The sequence below is a fragment of the Nematolebias whitei genome, chromosome 8, assembly GCF_014905685.2.
Source record: "Nematolebias whitei isolate Nwh7 chromosome 8, NemWhi1, whole genome shotgun sequence".
Taxonomy (NCBI): Eukaryota; Metazoa; Chordata; class Actinopteri; order Cyprinodontiformes; family Rivulidae; genus Nematolebias; species Nematolebias whitei.
In genome coordinates, this window is record NC_056505.1 from 24,022,518 (window position 1) to 24,046,542 (window position 24,025).

A 24,025-nucleotide genomic window follows, 5' to 3' on the forward strand; every position below is an offset into this window, starting at 1 on the left:
TTACTGTAACCTGAGGCCCCCGAAAGCACAAGATGGGCAAGGCTCCACCTCCTCACAAGGATGAGATGCACTAGAAGGAATGACGATCAGGGGAAACACTACCTCTGGGTCAAAGGCGAAGCTAATGTCCAAATACACCTGAAAACAAAATCATTCAAATGTTAACTCAGTCCACAATCTGTCATGCAAAACTTTCAGTTAAATGATAAATATGCTTTGGATGGTATGACCTATAAACAAAAACACCACATTTTCACAATATTACAAACATGCATCACACAAACTGGTTGCTTTTTTTATTAAACAGGATGACAACTACTTTTTATTTAAACGCATATTGTTATACTAGTGATGAAATTTTTGTGATATGTGACTTATCTGTGCTGCTGATTATTCATGCTGCTGATCTCATGCTGTTGTATTCATTAATGCCTATCTACTCACTACAGACTCATGCTCGGGCTGCTGTTTAATATATTGTATTATTTTACATTATTAGTATTTAGTGTATATCTTAGATCTTTTAGCATATTTTTTAGCATTTGTTTAGTGTATACTGTAGTGTATATGTTAGATCCTTATATGCTGTTGCTATTTTTGGGTGTAACTGGAACCCTAAGTACACAATTTCGTTCCACCTCATGTACCACATGTGATGTGAATGATAATAAAGAAACTTGAACTTGGACTTGAAAACATACAAGTATATATATATATATATATATATATATATATATATATATATATATATATATATATATATATATATATACACACACACACACATATATATATATATACAAGTATAGTTTTTTTTCAATGTGCACCTACAAGTAGACCAAGGGAACAAGTGAATGTATTGATTGTATTGATAGATGGATGGATTTCTTTATGGTCATTGTGTAGGAGAACTGTATTACAGGTGCCACACCCATTAGTGTTTCAAAAATAACAACCGTATCAAATATGTCTACCACTGAGCCCACAGACATAATTTAAATGTCAGCTAAAGATGAAGGTTGAAATTGTAGTCACAAATATTAAGAATAAATGCTCCGTTACCATGAAACTACTTTGTAGATTTTTTTTTATTATTATTTCCTGGCAAATTCATATTAAACATCCGCTACAATAAGACATTCATCTCTGTCAACTCAGCCCTGTCTGTGGTTTCTTAGTTCTTCCTTATGCACTGCCTGTTGCTTTGTACGGTTGACCCAATTAACAAAACATGTCCACCTTTGACGCCTCTATTTTTCTTGTAGCTTCACTTTTACTTGTCTCCTCATTGGCTTTCTTCTACAGACTGTCATTCCTTATCTTTCCAGAGTATATGTCCACCTCTCTAAACTCTTTTCCACGTGCTCTCTACTCTCGCTACAAATCACTTTGACATCTGCAAATATCAAAGTTCATGTAGACACCTGCCAGCCCTCGGCTGTGAACCTGTCCAACCTCATTGCTCTTTTCTAAACATTATTAATGTTTGTGTTTAGTGATACCTAAATTCTGCAGCCTGCTTCGTCACCAGAAAACAAAAGCATGACCTCATACTGGATTCACTTCACTGGCTTCCAGTGCAGTCTGATTGATTTTCAAATCTTATTTGTTTTACGTTATTTTAAACAGTTCATATCAAAACTTCTGAACAATCTTCTGCACTTTTATTTTCCAGATAGGATGGTTAGGTCAGCAAACCAGCTCTTGCTAAAACATGGCAAATTAAATCATCTTCAACTCTCAACACATTTAAATTTTCTTTACAACACACTCTTTTTTCCCTTTGGCTTTTAATTCATATTGAGTGGGACTCATTCACTGTACCGCTACTGCATTGTATTTAATTAATTATTCTTAAGGTCAGTTTGACAATTTCTTAGTTTGCGCAGCATTATCATTTTAAATAGTACTTCTGATTTCGGTTCTTCCCTTTTCAGGGGTCACCACAACGAGTCATCCTCCTCAATCTCACTCTGTCCTCTGCATCCTCTGTCCTCACTCCAACTACCTCCATGTCCTCTCTAACTGCATCCATACAGGTCCTTCTCAAAAAATTAGCATATTGTGATAAAGGTCATTATATTCCATAATGTAATGAAAAAAATGAAACTTTCATAGATTTCAGATTCATTGCACACCAACTGAAATATTTCAGGTCTTTAATTGTTTTACTATTGATGATTATGTCATACAGCTCATGAAAACCCAAAATGCCTGTCCCAAAAAATTAGCATATCATGAAAAGGTTCTCTAAACAAGCTATTAACCTAACCATCTGAATCAACGACGTAACTCTAAACACCTGCAAAAGATTCCTGAGGCTTTTAAAAACTCCCAGCCTTGTTCATTACTCAAAACCGCAATCATGGGTAAGACTGCTGACCTGACTGCTGTCCAGAAGGCCATCATTGACACCCTCAAGCAAGAGGGTACGACACAGAAAGAAATTGCTGAATGAATAGGCTGTTCCCAGAGTGCTGTATCAAGGCACCTCAGTGGGAAGTCTGTGGGAAGGGAAAAGTGTGGCAGAAAACGCTGCACAATGAGAAGAGGTGACCGGACCCTGAGGATGATTGTGGAGAAGGGCCGATTCCAGACCTTGGGGGACCTGCGGAAGCAGTGGACTGAGTCTGGAGTAGAAACATCCAGAGCCACCGTGCACAGGCGTGTGCAGGAAATGGGCTACAGGTGCCGCATTCCCCAGGTCAAGCCACTCTTGAACCAGAAACAGCGGAAGAAGCGCCTGACCTGGGCTACAGAGAAGCATCACTGGGCTGTTGCTCAGTGGTCCAAAGTAATTTTTTCGGATGAAAGCAAATTTTGCATGTCATTCGGAAATCAAGGTGCCAGAGTCTGGAGGAAGACTGGGGAGAAGGAAATGCCAAAATGCCAGAAGTCCAGTGTGAAGCACCCACAGTCAGTGATGGTCTGGGGTGCCATGTCAGCTGCTGGTGTTGGTCCACTGTGTTTTTTCAAGGGCAGGGTCAATGCAGCTAGCTATCAGGAGATTTTGGAGCACTTCATGCTTCCATCTGCTGAAAAGCTTTATGGAGATGAATATTTCATTTTTCAGCACGACCTGGCACCTGCTCACAGTGCCAAAACCACTGGTAAATGGTTTACTGACCATGGTATTACTGTGCTCAATTGGCCTGCCAACTCTCCTGACCTGAACCCCATAGAGAACCTGTGGGATATTGTGAAGAGAAAGTTGAGAGACGCAAGACCCAACACTCTGGATGAGCTTAAGGCCGCTATCGAAGCATCCTGGACCTCCATAACACCTCAGCAGTGCCACAGGCTGATTGCCTCCATGCCACGCCGCATTGAAGCAGTCATTCATGCAAAAGGATTCCCGACCAAGTATTGAGTGCATAACTGAACATGATTATTTGAAGGTTGGCATTGTTTGTATTAAAAACACTTGTCTTTCATTGGTGGGATGAAATATGCTATTTTTTTGGGACAGGCGTTTTGGGTTTTCATGAGCTGTATGTCATAATCATCAGTATTAAAACAATTAAAGACCTGAAATATTTCAGTTGGTGTGCAATGAATCTGAAATCTATGAAAGTTTCATTTTTATCATTACATTATGGAAAATAATGACTTTTATCACAATATGCTAATTTTTTTAGAAGGACCTGTATTTGTCCTCTGTCATTTCTTCCTGGTAGCTGCATTTCTAACATCCTTCTACCAATAAACCCACTGTCCCTCCTCTGAACATGTCCAAACCATCTCAGTCTGGCCTCTTTAACTTTATCTCCCAGTTGTTCAACCTGTGCTGTCCCTCTGATGATCTCATTCCCAATCTTATCCATCCTTGTCACTACTAAGGAGAACCTCAGCATCTTCATTTCTGCCACTTCCAGTTCTTTTTCCAGTCTTTTTGCCAGTACCACTGTCCCCAAACCTTACAACAAAGTTGGTCCCACTACAGTCTTGGAAACATTTCCTTTGACCTTTGCTGACACCCTTTTGTCACAGATCACTCCTGGAACTTTTCTCCATCCACTGCATCCTGCCTGGACTCTCTTTTTCACCTCTTTACCACACTCCCCATTTTCCTGGACAGTGGACCCCAAGTACTTGAAGTCCTGCACCTTTGTGACCTCTGCTCCTTGTAGCCTCACGGTTTTATCGGCCTCCCTCTCATTCACACACGTACTCTCTCGTGAGTATGTTTTACATACTACTATATTTGTATATTTACTTTTCATCTGCAAAGCACATTGGTCAACTTGTGTTGTTTTAAATGAACTTCAGAAATAAAGTTTGAGTTGACACAAAAAGAAAGAGCAGCGGAAATTGTGGGCGAGAGCTGCACTAGTTTGTGCTACAAACAACTTGAGAAAACTCTGGGAACTTGATAGAAAAGACCTCAAACCACAGTGAGGTAGGATGGAAATTTTTAGCGGTTTTAACACCTTGTTGTTTTGACACTGGTGTACTCAAACTAGAATCAGACACATAAATGACATCCACTTGCTCTACTTTTGTAAGTTGGGATTTTTTTGCAAAGATTATACTGACAGGGAACTTGTTTTTATTTTAAGTCAATTAAAAAAACTTTTTCTGTATGGTTTAACTATCATTAATGGCAACCAAAATATTTTGCTTTTATTAATGTAACATAACTTTAATTACTTACTTTAAAGTAGTATTCAACTGAGATAATATCACAGTTATTAATGGTGTAGATGGTAGAAGTAGGAATCTCCATCTTGCAGGATGCTGTTACTTCAGTGTTTGGTTCAATGGTGTCCCCAACACTTTTGAACAAAGTTTTCAGTTTGGTTTTGGTGGATTTTTTAACATGGTACTCGATTTTCTGCTGCAAAGTGAACTTGGGTCTCATTGATTTGGACGAGGAGTTGCAGATTTTGGCAAAAGCAGACAAAGTGTCACCTGAGGAAAAAAGAAGAAACATCTGTATACTGATGGTTAGGTCACCTCAAATTAATGATTGCACTTTTAAAAAACACATAAAAACAAACTCATCACTTTTTTTTTTTTTTTTATCTAGCTTTTGAGTTAAAATAGGAACATATTACCTGGGGAGCAAACCTTTCTGTTAACAGATGCAGACATCTGGACCTCTCCTTTGGAAACCTTTTTAGTTACTGATCCAGACTGAGGACACTAACATAATAAAAACAAATGTTTTTAATATTTCCCCATCCCTTTGTAAAAGTATGACATTTAGAAAGCTTTATAGAGTTACTTACCATTATCCGACTGATGTTTAGAATGGATCTTGAAACAAAATCGATTTCTTTTTGCACGGATGATGACCAGTGCCATTTCCTTGTTATCTTGGCTTTAAGCATGTAGACGATACTTTGGCTGTTTTCTTTAAAGGATGATGGCATACTCCTTTAAAACAAACAAAAAAAGGGATTCAGTTATGAACTGTTTTGTAAAAGATAAATAATACACAGCAAATAGCAAAAGATAGAGATGAGTTGATGATCACTTACTCCTGTGGAAGTGAAAAACTGAACCTAAAGAAATAAATTCCTTTGGGGAAGAGTCTGCCTGCAAAAATAATTAATATACATGTTACCAAACTAAAAGAAATGCATATACGAAAAAAAAAAAAACTCTTTGAATTATATATAATTTAAGACTTTTGTCATTTTCAAAATTAAAAACAACTATCTAAAATTATTTCTTATTTAAATTTTCAAAATAAATTCACATGTTTATAATAAATTTTCTGTTTTTAAAAAACCCAATGATTGATACATTACACATAACTTAGAATGTTTAGACTTACTACCAATGTAATCTGTAACCTCGAAAACATCATTTGACTGTAAGTGTAGCCACATGAGCCACTCTGAAAAAGTTTTAACATTTCTATGCATGTGACATTTGGAAACAGTCTTATTTAATGTCTTCTGGCTTACCTTTGGGGTTTTTGGCCACCAAGTACTCTTTATCTTTAAAGTATCCCCTGTATCCATGGTAGTGGGTATTACCTTGTTTCCACTTAACATCTGCTTTCCCTTTAGCTTGTAAGGAAACACTCTTAACTTTGGTGTCTTTCGTGAGAGTAAAAGACACTGTGCCTGTGACTGTATCTCCCTCAGAGAAAGGCTCATCTTTCTCACATGTAAGTGTCAAGTTTTCTATTGGAGACATTTCACACTTGGTGTTTGACCTCAAATCAGTTTGTGCACCCTGATCACAACTTTTTATAGCTGCATCCAGCTCCACCCCAAAGTGAACCGCATAAAACTCCAGTACTTCTCTATTTGCTGCTGTTCGGCGTTTTGTTTTTGTACTACTAGCGCTTAGTGTATTTTTAATTAACGTTTTTCTTAGTTCATATCTTAGATCTTATTACTGTTTTTCTTTTACATTTTGTACTTTTGTTGGATGTAACGGAGACCCTGTAATTTCGTTCCACCACATGTATGACAAATAAAGAACTTTGAATCTTTGAAAAAAGTTGAAACATGAAACATAACTGTCAATGCAAACTAGCCATACGACGACACAAAACAATACAGAACGCAGACTCATTTAATTATTCTGCTCCAAGAGATAGATTTTAGTTCATAGCAGAGAGTAAATACTCATGTCATAAATACTTGCTTTACCATAGGAATCAGCTTGCCGGTAATCAGAATAAGTTTTGCTACTTTGAATACATATGCTGGTGAAGATTCTCAGTCATCCAGGACATGATGAATTCAAAAAGCGTTCAGTACAAAAACAACTGGACTTTATTTGTAACAGAAGACGTTTCGCTCCTCATCCGAGGAGCTTTCTCAATTCAAAGAGCAGAGAGTGAGGGATACAGGTTATAAGGCTGAGTGAGATAAGACACACACACACATAGGACACACACACACATATATGTATATTGGCAGTTCACACCTAAAACCTAAAACAGTAGGTCTTTGTTCCTCTAATTCACAGACGAGGCCCCTCTGTTCCCATCAGGTGTGAAAACCGGCTGGGAATCTGTTTTAAAGTTGCATTATATGTTTTTGAAAGTGGGAATCTGAGGCCTCCTCCTCTGTTAAGAGATGGTTTTTCTCTTTTTACATAAATTGCTTCCTTCACCCCCCTCTCAAACCATCTGTGTTCTCGGTCCAAAATGTGCACATTTTGGTCCTCAAAAGAGTGTCCCTTATCTGTGAGGTGGAGGTGAACAGCTGAGTCTTGTCCTGTGGAGCTGGCTCTCCTGTGTTGAGTCATGCGTCTGTGAAGAGGCTGTTTAGTTTCTCCAATGTAGAGGTCTGGACAGTCCTCGCTGCACTGGACCGCATACACTACACCACTCTGTTTGTGTATGGGTGTCTTGTCCTTAGGGTGGACCAGCCTCTGTCTGAGAGTCCTGCTGGGTTTGAAATGTACTGGGATGTTGTGTTTGTTGAAGATCCTTCTGAATTTCTCTGATACTCCAGCAACATAAGGGATGACAATGTTTTTACGTCTGTTGTTCTCCTTTTTCAGTTTATTGGTGTGTTTTGTAGATTTCCTCGCTGACTTGACAAAAGCCCAGTTAGGATATCCACATGTTAGAAGAGCTTCTTGAACGTGTTTCAGTTCCTTTTCCTTCCCTTCTGTCCTTGTGGGGACGCATTCGGCCCGATGTTGTAAAGTTCTGATGACAGAGAGTTTGTGTTCCAGTGGATGGTGGGAGTCAAACAGAAGATACTGGTCTGTGTGGGTTGGTTTCCTGTACACTTCAATGTTGAGGCTGTCCTCTCTCTCCATCTGAACCAAACAGTCCAAAAAAGGCAAGTTGTTGTCGTTTGCATCCTCTCTGGTGAACTTGATGTTGTTATCGACCGAGTTAATGTGTCTGGTGAACGCTTCTATTTCCTTGGCTTGGATTTTGACCCAGGTGTCATCCACATAACGGAACCAATGGCTTGGCTTAGTTCCCTCATAGGAGTGTAGGGCTCTCTGTTCCACTTCCTCCATGTAGAGATTGGCAACAATGGTTTACACTGGAGATCACATGGCACAGCCGTGCTTCTGTCTGTAAAAACTGTCATTGAACTTGAAATAAGTGGTGGAGAGGCATAGGTCCAACAGGGTGCAGGGTTCAAGTTCAATGACAGTTTTTACAGACAGAAGCACGGCTGTGCCATGTGATCTCCAGTGTAAACCATTGTTGCCAATCTCTACATGGAGGAAGTGGAACAGAGAGCCCTACACTCCTATGAGGGAACTAAGCCAAGCCATTGGTTCCGTTATGTGGATGACACCTGGGTCAAAATCCAAGCCAAGGAAATAGAAGCGTTCACCAGACACATTAACTCGGTCGATAACAACATCAAGTTCACCAGAGAGGATGCAAACGACAACAACTTGCCTTTTTTGGACTGTTTGGTTCAGATGGAGAGAGAGGACAGCCTCAACATTGAAGTGTACAGGAAACCAACCCACACAGACCAGTATCTTCTGTTTGACTCCCACCATCCACTGGAACACAAACTCTCTGTCATCAGAACTTTACAACATCGGGCCGAATGCGTCCCCACAAGGACAGAAGGGAAGGAAAAGGAACTGAAACACGTTCAAGAAGCTCTTCTAACATGTGGATATCCTAACTGGGCTTTTGTCAAGTCAGCGAGGAAATCTACAAAACACACCAATAAACTGAAAAAGGAGAACAACAGACGTAAAAACATTGTCATCCCTTATGTTGCTGGAGTATCAGAGAAATTCAGAAGGATCTTCAACAAACACAACATCCCAGTACATTTCAAACCCAGCAGGACTCTCAGACAGAGGCTGGTCCACCCTAAGGACAAGACACCCATACACAAACAGAGTGGTGTAGTGTATGCGGTCCAGTGCAGCGAGGACTGTCCAGACCTCTACATTGGAGAAACTAAACAGCCTCTTCACAGACGCATGACTCAACACAGGAGAGCCAGCTCCACAGGACAAGACTCAGCTGTTCACCTCCACCTCACAGATAAGGGACACTCTTTTGAGGACCAAAATGTGCACATTTTGGACCGAGAACACAGATGGTTTGAGAGGGGGGTGAAGGAAGCAATTTATGTAAAAAGAGAAAAACCATCTCTTAACAGAGGAGGAGGCCTCAGATTCCCACTTTCAAAAACATATAATGCAACTTTAAAACAGATTCCCAGCCGGTTTTCACACCTGATGTGAACAGAGGGGGCCTCGTCTGTGAATTAGAGGAACAAAGACCTACTGTTTTAGGTTTTAGGTGTGAACTGCCAATATACATATATGTGTGTGTGTGTGTGTGTCCTATGTGTGTGTGTGTCTTATCTCACTCAGCCTTATAACCTGTATCCCTCACTCTCTGCTCTTTGAATTGAGAAAGCTCCTCGGATGAGGAGCGAAACGTCTTCTGTTACAAATAAAGTCCAGTTGTTTTTGTATTGAACGCTTTTTGAACACTTTGAATACAGTTCATACACACGCAACATAAAATCTTCACTCTAAAAGTCCAATACATGGTAAATACTTTGAAGTTCACATGCACATGTTTCATACAAGAAGATCGGGGGTTGAAACCTCATTAACTTTGATTCTGTAATGATTCTGTAATGAAAAAGAGACGGTAACAGCACAGTGTTGGCTCGACTGTTGGCCTGGACTAAAAGATCCAGATCAACATCTGCACCAGATGTTGGGGATCCAGGACATTTGATGAGGACTGACTGAGGTTAGGGTGAAGAAAACCAGCCAATATCATAAACTAACCAGAACATATGATGTAGAGAAAATGATTTGTTTTGAGACAAAATCTTAATTAAGCAGAAAGCATCAGGTCAAAACTCGTGGAAACTGAGAGGCGTGTGGTAGAAGTCGAACAGTGATTGCGCAATTTGCGCATATCATGCTTTGGGGAGCGTTGGTGGTGTTCGTTTAGTTTCCTGCTTGGCTTCCTTCATTTGTTTCGGTATGTTTCCAACTTGTGTGGGGGCTTTTACTACATTTTTTGTTTTGTCAGTGATGCTTTTATTTCTCAGGTTTATATGAATTTTTTGCTGGTTTCATCGTATGTATTAGTGTGTTTTGTAATCTGCTTATTGCTGCCAACATGTGTATCAGTTTATTACATTCTCCCATTTCCACGGGTCATTGTGTGAATGGTTGGTTACTCCCTGCACAGATTGTAAGTCCATCACAGGTTTTTTTTACTCTCCAGTCACCTGTAAATGTCTATTTCTCATTGTCACTTGCCAGATCAACATGTTCTGTCTATAGAAGTGTGGTCTAGATGAATGGTGTTTTTGTGAAAATCTTTTGGATTGCATCAGAGCAGAGAGTATACAGTATATGGCTAATGACTTGTAAAAGCTGCTTTAAAGAGCATAAATCTGTTACGGGAAGAATCCAGTGCTGATAGCCATTTTTACAGTGATGAACTGGTTGGCTTTTGTCTTGTATATTCACAAGCTTTCCTGCATTCTGATGCTTCACAAATAATTTCATTACACAAAGCAAACGTATAACTTCCTTATTTTACTAGGTTATCTTTCTCTTGTAGCAAATGTGATTTACAAGTCAAATACAAACTCCGACATTCATTTTCATAATCATGAACTTGGTAAAAGACATGAAACATTGTCAAACGCAGCAGACTTTTGCACTTGTAAACAAATTTGTATAAGATTTTAAGTGGCAAATGCATATAAGCTATAGACACAGACAAATCTGTTTGAAATCTGAAACACTAAGTGAAATGATTTAAGGGTGAAGAGCAGATGGTGATGAATATTGAGATCCTGGGACGTAGACTTCAGGTGGTGCTTGAGCACCTATCTGCCCTCTGGACCAGGCAAGTGTCCCCTTCAAAGTTTTTTTTTTTTTTAACAGTATACAATATGAGACCAATATGGTGGCATTTCTGGTTTACAAAGTGTACAGTATACTACCAAAGCCCCAAAATGCATGTTTTCTTTGAATGTGCTGCGTCCAAGGCAGCTTGCTGGACGCAGATGCACATCGGATCATCAATCCTCTCCTCCCCTGACTTGGAGTACCGTAGTGACAGCTAACCAGCAAGCAACAAACAAAATGAGCGCATTTTCCCTTTAAATCTTAAGACTTCTTCCTGTAAACAGCCTTTTTATCCCACCATATTTGTTTTGGTTGGATCTTTTCTTAATGTAATAAACTATTATTTGTCTGTAGAAATAATGGTGGCTACGTGGTGGAATTTTGGCCTTGACAGTCAGTCTGGCGAGCCTTAATGTTGAAATCCATTGACTCTTGATATCAAGCAGTTTTATCCAAATACACATAATTTTTCACGTTGCTGGCCTTCTAGGCATTTACAACAGGTGGCTCAGGGAAGCAGCTCTATGCTGTCCTGCAGTGACATTCAGGAGCATGTAAGATGAGGGAGACAAATCATTAGAAAACGTCACAGAGTCAGACACACATGAAGCTGACATGTCAGAGTCTAGAGGGTGGACAGCTACAGAAATGGTGCACTACGATGATCAAAATGAGGGACCGTTGACAGGATCCTCCATAGAACAAAAAAGCCATGAGAAATTGAGCATATAAAATTGTCTGATTTTTAATGGTATTTATTTTATAGACTAAAGAATGCACAAATCGTGGCATTACTATTATTTGTTCTGTTGTTGCCAGTTACAGAACCTGCTGAGCGTTGAATATTATTAAACATCGGTAGACGGCATATGGCTATTGGTTTGAAATAAAATATGCACGATGTACAAGATGTGCCTGTAATAAATCTCACTACAGCAGCCAGTGGTTCCACTCACTGCACAAAGTGCACTTTTTCTTTACTTGAACACCTGTCGCCTAAAATATCTGCTCACGCCACTGTTGAGATCCATACAAAAATGGGAACTTACGGCACTGGATTAATGCGTTACCTGTTTTTAAGTGCACTTTTACAATTAATTATCAGGCTATAAATTATCCAATTTAGAATGTGCTGATTATTTTCAGAAGCACATGTTGCTTAACTGACCTGCTGAAAAACAAGATTCCTGCTTTCAAACAAAATGAACATTCTTTGTTTAAAAAAAGTGTTATGATTTGTAATTGATATAAATTTATAGACCTGCACAATGATTGGATACATAAACACAAAACTATTTCACTTTTAATCAAAATTACAGTCATGGAATAAAAGCCCCCTCTTTCAGTTTGTGTTTTGCATTTAAGAACATATTAAAACTGATCTTGTCTTCTAGGTAAAAAAAAAATAAAATAAAAAAAAATATTTGAACCTCAACTGTAATCTCACAACAGATCCCACGTCAGGTTTATTAGATACAAAGCCACAAAAATAGACTTAATCTTGTCTCTTGTCATTTTCCCTTTATATGCAAAATATGTACAAATGTATTAATTTATTGCTAGTCCAGAAAAAAATAATTTGGAAAAGTAAAATAAAAAACAAATCAAAATAAAATGTAGAAATGCATATTAGGTTTACTTGTGTAAAACGTTTATAAATGGATTGTACTTGTATAGTGCCATTCTATCTTATCAAGATACTCAAAGCGCTTTACACTACAATCTGTACCCTCATTTACCAAGATTTAAAATCATACATAATAAAAATACAAACACCATTTTATCTTTCTATTTATGTGTGTCGGGACAGATTAAAACTCAAACTTCTCCCAGACTAGTACAAATATAAATACAAATTTTAGCTGCTATTCTCAAGTAAACCTGAATGCACTGAAGGTGAAAAACATTTGCTGTGTGTGGAAAGCAAGATTTTCACACTTGTAAGCAAAACTGTGTATAGGTTTATTTTCAGAGGGTTTGAAAAATGGTTAGTTTTTTCCTAATCTACATCACTCTTGCCACTGGGGTCCTGACGGTCAAAAAAGAGATGAATATGATGGGGGTTGATCTTCTGGTTGATTATCAAGCCGTGTGGCTGGCTGCTGGACTGATGGAGAAGGATAAGCTGGAGCTAAAAAGTCATACAGAGGAGCACTTGGTGGCAACTCGTTGGAGCCACTTGCTAGGTTTGCTTGTTGAGGTGCTGGATTTAAAACACCTGTGGGGACAAGATTTGGGTACAGAGGAGCAGGGAAATCACTGTAACTTGGGACCCCAAAAGCACCAGACGGATAAGGCCCCACCTCCTCACAAGGATAAGTCAAGCTAGGAGGAGCAATAGTCAGAGGAATGACCACCACTGGGTCAATGCGGAAACTGATGTCCAAATACACCTGGGAAACAAAGAAAAATCAGATAAAATCAGCTACTTTAGCGACATGTTCAGAAATGTTACATCTGAATTCATCTTAAACCAGTTTTATTTACCTACCTTGAGGACATAATCTACTGAGATAATCTCACAGTTATTAATATTGTAGATGGCAGAAGCAGGAATCACAACATTACAGGAGGAAGTGGCCTCAGAGTTTGGTTCGATAGTGTCCCCAACACATTTGAACAAGGTTTCATGGCTGAAGTTAGTGGATCCCCCAGCATGGTACGATATTTTCTTGAGTACACTGAATTTAGGTTTCATCGATTTGGAGGATGTGTTGCAGATTTTGGCAAAAGCAGTTAAAGTGTCACCTAAAACACATAAAACATAACATGCATGTGAATAAACTGTTTTTATCAGTAAACCTGAACATGTTGGGAAAAAAAAAATTACTGCACATTAAAAACAACAAATCTAACTCAGCTCCTTGAATTTTTTACGTCTTGTTTTTAGGTAAAACTCAAGATGTTAGTCTGTCATCAGCTTACCTGGTGAACACATATCTCTGTTAACAGAAGCAGTCAAATGGACCTCTCCTTTTGAGAAAACCCCCACCTTTTTATTAACTGATCCAGACTGAGGACACTATAAAACATAAAATCAAGATTTTAAAGTATTTTGCAAAAAAAGTATTTAAAATTAATTAAAATACAATCACTAACCCCTGTTCCACTAAACTTTAGAATGGACTTTGAGGCAAAATCGATCTCTTTCGTCGCTGTAGATGACCACCGCCATTTTCTTGATATCTTTGCTTGAAGAATGTATCTAATATGTCCGTGTAGCCCCTTAAAGGATGACGGCATACTCCTTTAAAACAAATCAAGGTTTAAGCATGGCTTGTTTCAAAATAAAAAGTAGCTGTAATACTTTCCAAATGCTGACAGCTAGAGTATCTCACTCACTCTGATGGGATTGTAAGCCTGAACTTAAAGTGGTGGATTCCTTTGGGGAGTACACTGCCTGCAAAAGAAGTGAGAAGTTCTTTCATTTGGCATTTTCATATTTATATACAACATTCATATTTGTGAAAGACATACACATATCAAATTTGTAGTTGTGGGAAGTTAAAAATAGAAGTAATTTCATTTAAGACCACAGTTTGAGACATAAGGTGGTGTTTTGGTATTGGTGGACAACAACTGAGCCTTTGTGGCAAAGTTTGACAAATAAGAAAAAGAACATACTGTAAACACCGACAAATAAGTTACATAAAGCTACTGGAACTGGTCATGGGGTTAATCCCTCATAGGAAAATGAGGCTCTCATTAACATGTGTTAAGGTCCATGTATTTTCATTCAACCTTTATTTATACAGGTTAGTTCCTATTGAGCCTCGAGAACTCATTTGCAAGAGAGACCTGTTACATACAGACATACAAAGTAGATAAGGAAAAGAGAATATGAAGGGTGGATGTTGTGGGTAAGATTGAATTAAAGTAAAAATAAGCAGACATGTGGATCAGGTTCAGTTCTCCTGTTTACGTCCTCACTTTCGTTTTTCTTCCTGTCACACTCTGTAAAGCATATTTTAAACGTACAGGCTTAGACTGCCCTCTAGTGCCCTTTCTATGCAATAACAATTCTACAACAGTTTCCACAGCTGAACACAATAGTGGAGGAGGTTAAAAAAAAACAACAACAACAAAACAACTCACACCATGTTCTGGCCGGGGCACAGTGTGAAAGTTGCAAAAAAAGAACTCGCAACATAAATTGCAACATACAATGACATCATAATACATTTATGCATGAGGAGGTCAAAGGCAGTGAGTTGTCTGTGGACACTGCCAGAAAGTTCCAAAGTTTTGATAAGATGGTGCAGTGTCTATCAGAGGCTCAGTTCTGATAAGGCCCACAGATGTCCTCAGGAGAGTGGGGTAGGAGGAGAGAAGGAGCAGCAGAGTGTCATTATTCACACAATCTCTGGGAGAAATTTGAGATAGCTGGCCTATTAAAGGCCAAGTGGGGAAGCCAGATTTGATAATTGTTTTGGGACAGGCAGACTGCTTGATTTTTTTTTTTTTTTGTCTGCCTTCAAAAGTTTTGCTTGTCCTTCTCAATGGTGAATCCGAAAAGTCAAATTTTGTGGTCATTCCACCGGACGTGGTGCTTGTAGCCTTCCGCAAGGTCGAATCCTTCACGCCAGCGAGTTCCAGAAGCCGCAAGTGGCCTGTGATTCTCTGAAATCACATCCAGCTTAAGGCTTAGCTCACAAAGCATCCGAGTCTGGGCGCTCGAAGCGCAGCACATTCATTCACACATGGCAGGCAGCTTCAAAATTGCCAGAGCCAAAGCCGACATCTTGCAAATTTGTCGATAAGCCAGAAACCCACCGATTCTAAAAAGAAGAAATCCCGCTATCATAAATCCAATTATGTATGCGTCTTCTACGTCCTCAATGGACAAAACGAACAGACACACCAAATTCCACTGGCCCCAGGAATCCATAGTGTATCCCGAAGCAAATGTCCCTTCAGGGCATGAAGGCTCTCCTTCACCCTGTCTTCTTGTCGAGAAAATTTTATCAATTGAGTTGAGAGACCAGCTGACCAATTGATGTCCGTAGTACTGCCAGTATACAGGTACTGGCATGAGAGAGAGACACAGATTGGCCAAAAAGGGTTTCAAATGAATTTACAAAAACTCAAAATACCACAGATCTGGGCTCATAAGAGGTTAACAGAACAAAATTAAACTAAAATACAGAATAGGAATAAAGCATTAATTGACCCTATGATTGAAATGAGGGAAACATAAAGTGGCTGATGGGTAATTCTGAAACAATGGTGCCTGGGGGGCGGGGGGGCACATATTAAATAGACTAAATTACAAGTAGTGTTAGCAACAAACATAACTGATCAAAGTAGTGCTAAATAATAACCCAAGAAAGAAAATTCATATTTTAGACAAAGATGTAAAAATCAAATAACGATATTTAACTTCTCCCCCTGCTGGCATACAACAAGGCACAGCCCAGTTAGACTAATCTCTAGATGTGATGCAGCTGAGGCAGTTTACAGTGAGTGGTAGGACAACTTCAGCAGCATCTCCACAGGAACCAACAAATCAAAGAAACAAAAGTTAAACTAAAAAGTTCCTGGAAAAACTTTGATGGGGACTGCCAAGCTGCTGACAATTTTAAAATGTGATTCGAGTATATGTTTGGGATCGTTGTCAGCTACCACTATACCAAATTTCAGCTGAATAGCTCTAAAAATGGGAGAGTTATCATTCTTTTTCTTATTTAGCCAAATCGTCCATCTTGGATTTTTGATTTGCATTAGGAATGTAGAACAACTCGCTCTCAGCTACAATCTTACTAAATTTCATCCCAATATATAAAAACATAACAGATTTATAGTCAATTATGTGTTTGCTGAGGCTGCTGTGGCAGCCATCTTGAATCAAAATGGCTCCAAACGCCACTCATTTTCTCTGAAAAGTTTTCTCCTATTCATTTCCTATGGGAAATTTGGCATCTTTGTTAGCAAAATATGTCACCATGGTAACTGCGAACGCCAATAAAAGTACTTGCACACTTCCTAGTGCTGGGCCGGTCGTTTTGATATAACCTTTGTGGGGGTCCACGTTGCGTTTCAGGCCACAATAAAGTTGAAAAAGATACACTTTTCAGGTGTAGAATATTAAGTGGGCAGTCACCAACTAGTTCCTGGAGTTGGTGAAATATTGCGTCTTCGTTCACAAATGACGTCGCTATGGTAACTCGAAATGCCAATAAAAGTAACAGCACACATCACGGGGCCAAGCCAGTCGTTTTGATACTACTTTTGTTGGGGTAGACATTGTGGTTCGGGCCACATTAACGGAGATAGAAATGTAGGCACTCTTACGAGGTGTAGAATAATGGCAGGCACCAATAATTGAAAACGACTACTAAACTGCAGCAAGACTTAACAAAGGGTGTTAACTAAATGTGTGCACTCCAACCAGTAAACAACTATATCAATGTGAAAATAAAACTGCATTAATATATAGACACTCAGTTATTGAACTCAGGTTAATCTGAACTTGTGCATATTTACAATCAGCAAAAAACATGAGACCAACTTTTTTACCTTAACCTTTGTTTCCTGTGTGGCTGTAAGTACTACCGTCACAACATGTCATAGGCAAATGTTGCTCAATTTTTACAATGGAATTACCTCATTTACGATTTTAAACCCTGCCTACATGAACTCTGACACATTTCTCCAACTGGAAGAAACCAACATCACTTAACAGAGGATTAGTGCATACAAATAAGCCATAGACCGTGAAGACTGTTTCAACAATTGATAGCATGCTTTTTTAATACCTCACTGAATGTAGACACTATTTTTTTAATAGCCACTCATGGAACAACACTATCTACCAAAAGCACTGTACCTTTCTCTGGCCTCTGAATTAGATTCATATTCAGACAACTTTATTTATCCCCAAAAGACAACTCCGTTTGGCAGTTTCCAGATTTACACCCACACACATACATGTGCTTATACAGTATGCCTAAAAGCCATAAGAAATCAGCATCACAACTCAACCATTTTTGTGGTAAAGCTGCAGGTATAACTCAGATTTATGTGGCAGAAGGAATAAAGGAGTGAGACACACCATTTGTCTTCCTGTGTGGTGCTATAAGCAGTGGCTTGAAGGCATCAGTATAAATTCAGAAAACAGGATATGGTTCCATTGGGATACTATTTCCCTATTTTTACGAAGCCCTGCTTCTCCCACAAGGACTACAGGTCCCTCTGCTGGACCAAAATTATTTTGGAACAAACCTTAACAATACTCTGAAGACTGTTCTTACATCCTTTACCAACAGATCATGGAAACAAGAAATTAAGGAAAAAGTTAAGATACTTTCAATAAATGACTGATTAAAAAAAAATACATAGTTTCCTTACAGATGTTAAAAGAACTTAACTTCCTCAGTAAATGGATTCTCTGCTCTTGCTTGACAATACACTCAGTGCTCATATCAAATTTTAGTTTGGAATGACACAGTTACCAAGTATTTGCATAAGTTCACAATTTCCACATCTTTTCCATGAATGGAACAGAGCTTAGGCATTCTCCCATTTTTACCAAAATCCAACACAAGCTCCTTTTGTTTTAGAGGCATTAAGATAAAGACGACTGTCATCACAGCAGTCCACAAAAACAGGTAGGGCACCACCGTGGTCTGACTCTGAACCTTAAAGAAAGGTTTAGAGTGCAGTGTCGTCAAAAACTCAACCAGATCGCTACCTTCTGTAAAAGACCTGTAGTCTGTAGACAAAAAACAATAAATAAAACTTGGTCAATTTATTACACGCAGTTCTTTTAAAATAATTTTATTAATTTCTTTCAGTTATTGACGGGTGTTTTTTTGCTACTTAACTGCAAGCTCTAAATAACTTTAGTCTATTTAAGGCAGGGATGAGCAGCTCCCCCCCTTCCCTTTGTAGAAAGTCTATTATTCTGAGTTAAACGGAGTCAAAAGGCCACACCTTGAAATTAAATATGAACAACAAAAGCAGATAAAGTCCATGCTCAATAATCCAGGTACACAATCCAACAATTTTCAGTCAGGTCATCTGGACAGTTTCTTTTATTGTGCTGAAACGTTTCACCTTCGATCCGGAAGGCTTCATCAGTCAAGGAAACGCACAACAAAACTGATACTGCCCCCAAACATCTTACTCCAAAGTGAAACAAACCAGTTTTGCTTGTGATAAGATGGTCTCTTTGGTACGCCCCCTCCTCCATTGCCGGTCCTCTTCCTTGTTGACAGTCGTGTCAAACTGGTTGTTGTTGTTTTCAACCAGGCGAAACGTTTCAGCACAAAAAAAAAAGAAACTGTCCAGATGACCTGACTGAAAAATGTTGGAACAAAAGCAGATCTCATCTACCAAACGTTAGGTTACATAATCCCTCTAAATTACATAGTCAGAGAAAGTGCTGCTCTGTTTTGTTCATTCAACAGCGTGTATAACTTAAGTCTGAACGGTCATGTCATATTTCATCTGACTTTTACATTAATGAGGTAGGGGTATAACTGATCCAAATATTAATAATACCACCCTCATGCAGTTTAAACCTTGGAACTCTGCATGTCTTCAGCTACAGAACAAAGGTCCAGTTGCTTCATCATTTGTGTTTTTACTTCCCCTGTCCTGGCTGACTAGGAATCTGTAGCAACATAAATTAGTGTTGAATGGTGTCGATAGTAACGTGATTGGTCAAGATTGATGCTTAAGGTTTTTTTTTGTTTGTTTTTTTTTAACCTTCAGTACGTCGCTCCTGTTCCAGAAATAAAATTTTGCACTGGAGGAACCATCAATATGCCAGATTAAATGTAAACACTGATCAAAACAACCATGTCAGAAGATTTAATCAGTTCTGATCGCACAAGAATCGTATGCGAACACGTCCATATTTATTTCTTTAAACAGCACGCTGCATGTGATATCTTCTTGTCTTCTGCACATGCGAGTCACTGCAGAACTGTTAGCAGATCACACAGAATCTGGTGGATGTTGCATTTTAATGATGATGTGAATGAGCACGCAAAAAAAAAAAAAAGTCAGATCTGAAAATAATTAGACTTGAGCATTAAGACCTGCAGCGTGAATGTAGCCCGTGTGGAGGTGTGATGGACTTGCAACCCGTCCAGGGAGCGCTCAGCCTCTCGCACAGTGACTGCTGGATATGGACAACAGTACCTCCATAACAGTCTTTGGAAATGTGAGTAAAGAAACTGGATGGATGGAGTTTATAAGGCAGAGTTAGAAAGAGTGCTGCCTGTGGTCGTAACACACCTATAACCAAAACTACGTTAGAAATAGATCTTCTTTATGGGTCCCAGCAGTGAGCAAACTCTGACGAAATCCTGATGCAACACGGGCTCAAACTCCAAGCCTCAGGATTACAAGACAGACTACAAGCATGTCTTAAAGACATAAAAACATGGATGACCCTAAACTTTCTGCTTTTGAATACAGACGAGACTGAGGTTTTAGTTTTTGGACCCGAGCATCTTAGGAATAATTTTTTCAGTCTTTCTCCCTCCTTAGATGACGTTAATCTGGCCTCTAGCTCTAATGTTAAAAAGCTTGGTGTTATTTTTGATCAGGACATGTCTTTTAACCCATTAAAAACATTACTAGAACCGCCTTTTCCCACCAGTGTAATGTCACTAAAATTAGAAACATCTTATCTAAAAATTATGCAGAAAAACTGGTTTGTGCATTAACATGTCTAGACTGGACTAATGCAACGGTTTGGTATCTGGATGTCCAATTACTTCTTTAAAAAGTCTTCAGTTGATCCAAAATGCTGCTGCCAGAGTCTTAACTGGAGTTAGTGGGAGATTGCTCATCAGGCTCTTCTCTTGTTGAACCAACTTCCAGTTTCTGTCCATAAGGCTGACACATTGTCCAGTTTTAAGACTGGGCTGAAGACTTTCCTTTTTGATAATCCTATAATTAGGGTCGGCTTGTTATGCTGTGTTTAAGTTTAGACTACTAGAGGACAAATTGGCCTCATTTCCTTAAACAAATTGTTAAAATTAAATAGTTTCATTTGAAACCATTGTTATCTTAACATGCGATTCTTGACCTGCCATTGTGTATCTGTTCCTCTCAAACCCAGCTGGTCAAAGCAGATGGCCACTTGTCCTGAGCCTGGTTCTGCTTGAGAGTTCTTCCTCATGAGGGAGTTTTTCCTTTCCACTGTCGCCTTCATGCTTGCTCAAGATAAGAGTCTGTGATGGAGTTAAATTCAAAGCGGTCTGCTCCTCAGATAATGTTAAATTATTATTTTTATATATGACTGTTTCTGTTCAGTGCCCCGAGACGACTTCTGTTGTGACTATATAAATAAACTGAAATGAATTTTTTTTTAAAATTGAAGATCACAGCAGTTACCACCAGGCAACCACAGCCCCGTTCCACTTGCTTCAAGGTGTATTTAGAAAATAAATTAATTAATTAATTCAAAATACTTAAAGTAGTTTTGTTTTTATCTGAAGATACCAAAGATTGGACGGATACATATCAACCCCTTTAGATGTTTACCTGGATACGGACCTTCAGAAATCCTTAAAAATCACCAAAAAAAAAAAAAAAATCCTTAGTACTCTCACACCACGGACTTTATACACAACATAAATATTATGTTGAAAGTAAACAACAGAAATACACAGAAAACAGCTCGCCGTCCTCACAGGTGATCCTGGTCGTATTCAATTATTACTGCACACAGTTGTAAAAGAAGTTCAAACAATGAATGGCCTTTGGCTCATGGAAGCAAGACACTTCTTTTTGTACATCTCATGATTTACTTACATTCTTCAGGTACCAAGCAGCGCGCGGGTCATCTCCATCCTGGATGGTGATGACCTGGGGACTAGCTGCTTTAGACCCATATAGGCCACACTTTTGCCAACGCGTGTCTTAAATAAACTTTCAGTTTAAGATTTTGTAAATGTGCTGAGCACAACAGGTTAATTCAGTCTACTCTTAAAAAAAAAAGTCTCAAAGGAGCAATATAAACACCTCACAGCATCTTATGTTCCTTATGACCTGCATAACATGTTTTTAATTAATTCAGTTAAGTGTTAATTTAAATCTGCTGCAGTCTAAGACAAAGGGACCTTCGTGTGGCTCACCTGTTGCATCCTCTGGCACCACGAAGTGTTTCTCTTTAAAATAGCTCCTGTACGCGCTGTAGCTGCGCTCGTCATCCCCGCTCCCCTCCGTCCAGCTGCAGTACGCTTCCCCTTTAGCCTTCACGGAAACGCTCTTCACTTTCGTGTCTTTTGTCAGGTTGAAGGACAACACCCCCGTGATCGTATCTCCCTCTGAATACGCGTCTTCTTTGTCACAAGTGATGGTTAGGTTTTCAATCGGAGACATTTTTTTTTTTTAAAAGTGAGTCTTCGACTTGAGGTCTGTCTGGACTGGATCCTGTCACAACTTCTTCTTGTTCCCGCATCCGGGTGCTGGACCGCCCTGGTTCCGCCCCAGAGCATCAACACAGCTCATATTACTGCTGACATGCTCTGGAAATCCTTTTTCTTCCTTTTTTAAAAAAAATGAAACTAAAGAGATTGCGCTCCTTAAAGGAATATTCCGGCTATTTTGAAGTGTAGTTCTGTGAGAAATAAAGAACAGTCCTTCCAGTGGTGGACATCTTCAATCATGAGTTGACCTTTTTTAATATGAATGCGTAAATCCGGACACCACACGCCCTTGAACAGGGTCATAGCCATATATGGTCATAGCTATTTCCGGTCGGTGTTCAACTGATTTGTTTTGATCCTTTACACCTGCTTCATATTGACTTTACACAGGCAGGAGCAGCTCCTCAAATTTAATAGATAGAATTTAGATGAGGTATAAAGGTTAAGTTATTTCACAGAATTTTTTTTTTTTTTTTTTTTTTTTTGTTGCCTGTATATCTCCTGCTCACATTCCAGCTCAGTAGGTGGCGGTAATGCACCTAACAGTTGGTATGCCAACCGCCATAAAACAATACTAGAAGAAGAAGAAGAAGAAGAAGGAGCAGCTCCTGACGCTGGTTCTATAAAATCCAAAAGAAAACTGGAGAAATGAAGTACAGGGAGGACGAGGAGAGAAGAGATAATTATTTCTCGTCTCAGATTTGGGCGTACTGGGTTAAACAGCACTCTTTTTATTTTAGAGCAACGCTGCACTGGTAAATGTGAGTACTGTGGAGCAGATGAGACAGTAGAGCATGTAATGTTACACTGCCAAAAGTATGAGGAAGAAAGACAACAGTTGATTCAAAATTTAAATAAAATTAAAGTAAAACTAGATTTAATTGATTTATTCAGAAATAACTTGAATAGTAAAATTTAATCAGATAATCTTTAGTTATCCTAAATTAACACAGTTAAGAGAATTTAACCCTTGAGTGACATTTTGGTCCACACTCCTTACCAGTCGGTGGCGATAATGCACCAATTTTGTTGTTTGCCAACTGCCAATAAACCTCAAAGAAGAAGAGGAAGGAGCAGCTCCTGGATGAGTTCAGAGGACTGACGGAGGAGGACTGTGAGGTTGGAGTCGGACAAACTTTTCAAGGGCGGTAGGAGCTGTATATTGTTTGATGGATTGCATAAACTGAGCACTGACTGTAGCACCATGGCCTCCACTTCAGGTGGAAATAGTGGAAATGAAATGAAATGGATAATGACAAAATCAGCAAGAATGAAAAAAGCTCAAAGGAAAAGACATGAAAGAGACAGAAGCTGGTCAGAAGATAGTGAATTACGAATAGACACAAGTAAAAAGACAAAAACAAATACAAGTCCAAGGAAGCAAACACGGGTGGATATAATAAGGGAAGATGAATGGAAAGTAATGGTGGAGTTTAATCAAGAGGGAAGATATTTTCATCTGATAAAATTAACAAAGGCAATACAGGAAGAAATGGGTAAAATAAAGTTGGCCAGAATTATGAACAATAAGAGAATTCTTATTAATGCAATCAACAAACAACAGCAGCATAAACTATTAAAAATGAATACCCTACTGGGAGAAATGATCAAAAACTTACATTCCAGGTTCTTTAGCCAGACTTAGAGGAGTTATTTCAGGAGTTCCATTAGAAATGACAACTGAGGAAATTAAACAAGAAATCAGAGGAGGGAAAGTTGCAGAAGTAACAAGGATTCAAAATAAAAAAGATGGAGTCAGCAAAGAAATAATGTCTGTTATATTACAGTTTGAGAACATAATACCAGTAAGTGTTCAGATGGGAAATGTAAACTACAGGGTT

General features: G+C 38.9%; 2 protein-coding genes across 2 annotated transcripts; both read right to left on the bottom strand.

Moving 5' to 3' along the window:
• LOC119413605 (arrestin domain-containing protein 3-like) lies at positions 1-6,150 on the bottom strand. The gene is made up of 6 exons (XM_037680663.1): positions 5,916-6,150; positions 5,570-5,573; positions 5,232-5,379; positions 5,058-5,145; positions 4,655-4,911; positions 1-138 (listed from the first exon to the last, which is right to left on the bottom strand). Exons 1-6 carry the CDS (start codon positions 6,148-6,150, stop codon positions 1-3), a joined length of 870 nt encoding a protein of 289 aa, XP_037536591.1.
• Positions 6,151-12,774: 6,624 nt separating this feature from the next.
• LOC119413442 (arrestin domain-containing protein 2) lies at positions 12,775-22,331 on the bottom strand. The gene is made up of 6 exons (XM_037680489.1): positions 21,891-22,331; positions 14,140-14,197; positions 13,897-14,044; positions 13,723-13,819; positions 13,289-13,545; positions 12,775-13,190 (listed from the first exon to the last, which is right to left on the bottom strand). The coding sequence occupies exons 1-6, from the start codon at positions 22,135-22,137 to the stop codon at positions 12,834-12,836; spliced, it is 1,164 nt and encodes a 387-aa protein (XP_037536417.1). The 5' UTR covers positions 22,138-22,331; the 3' UTR covers positions 12,775-12,833.
• Positions 22,332-24,025: the final 1,694 nt, after the last annotated feature.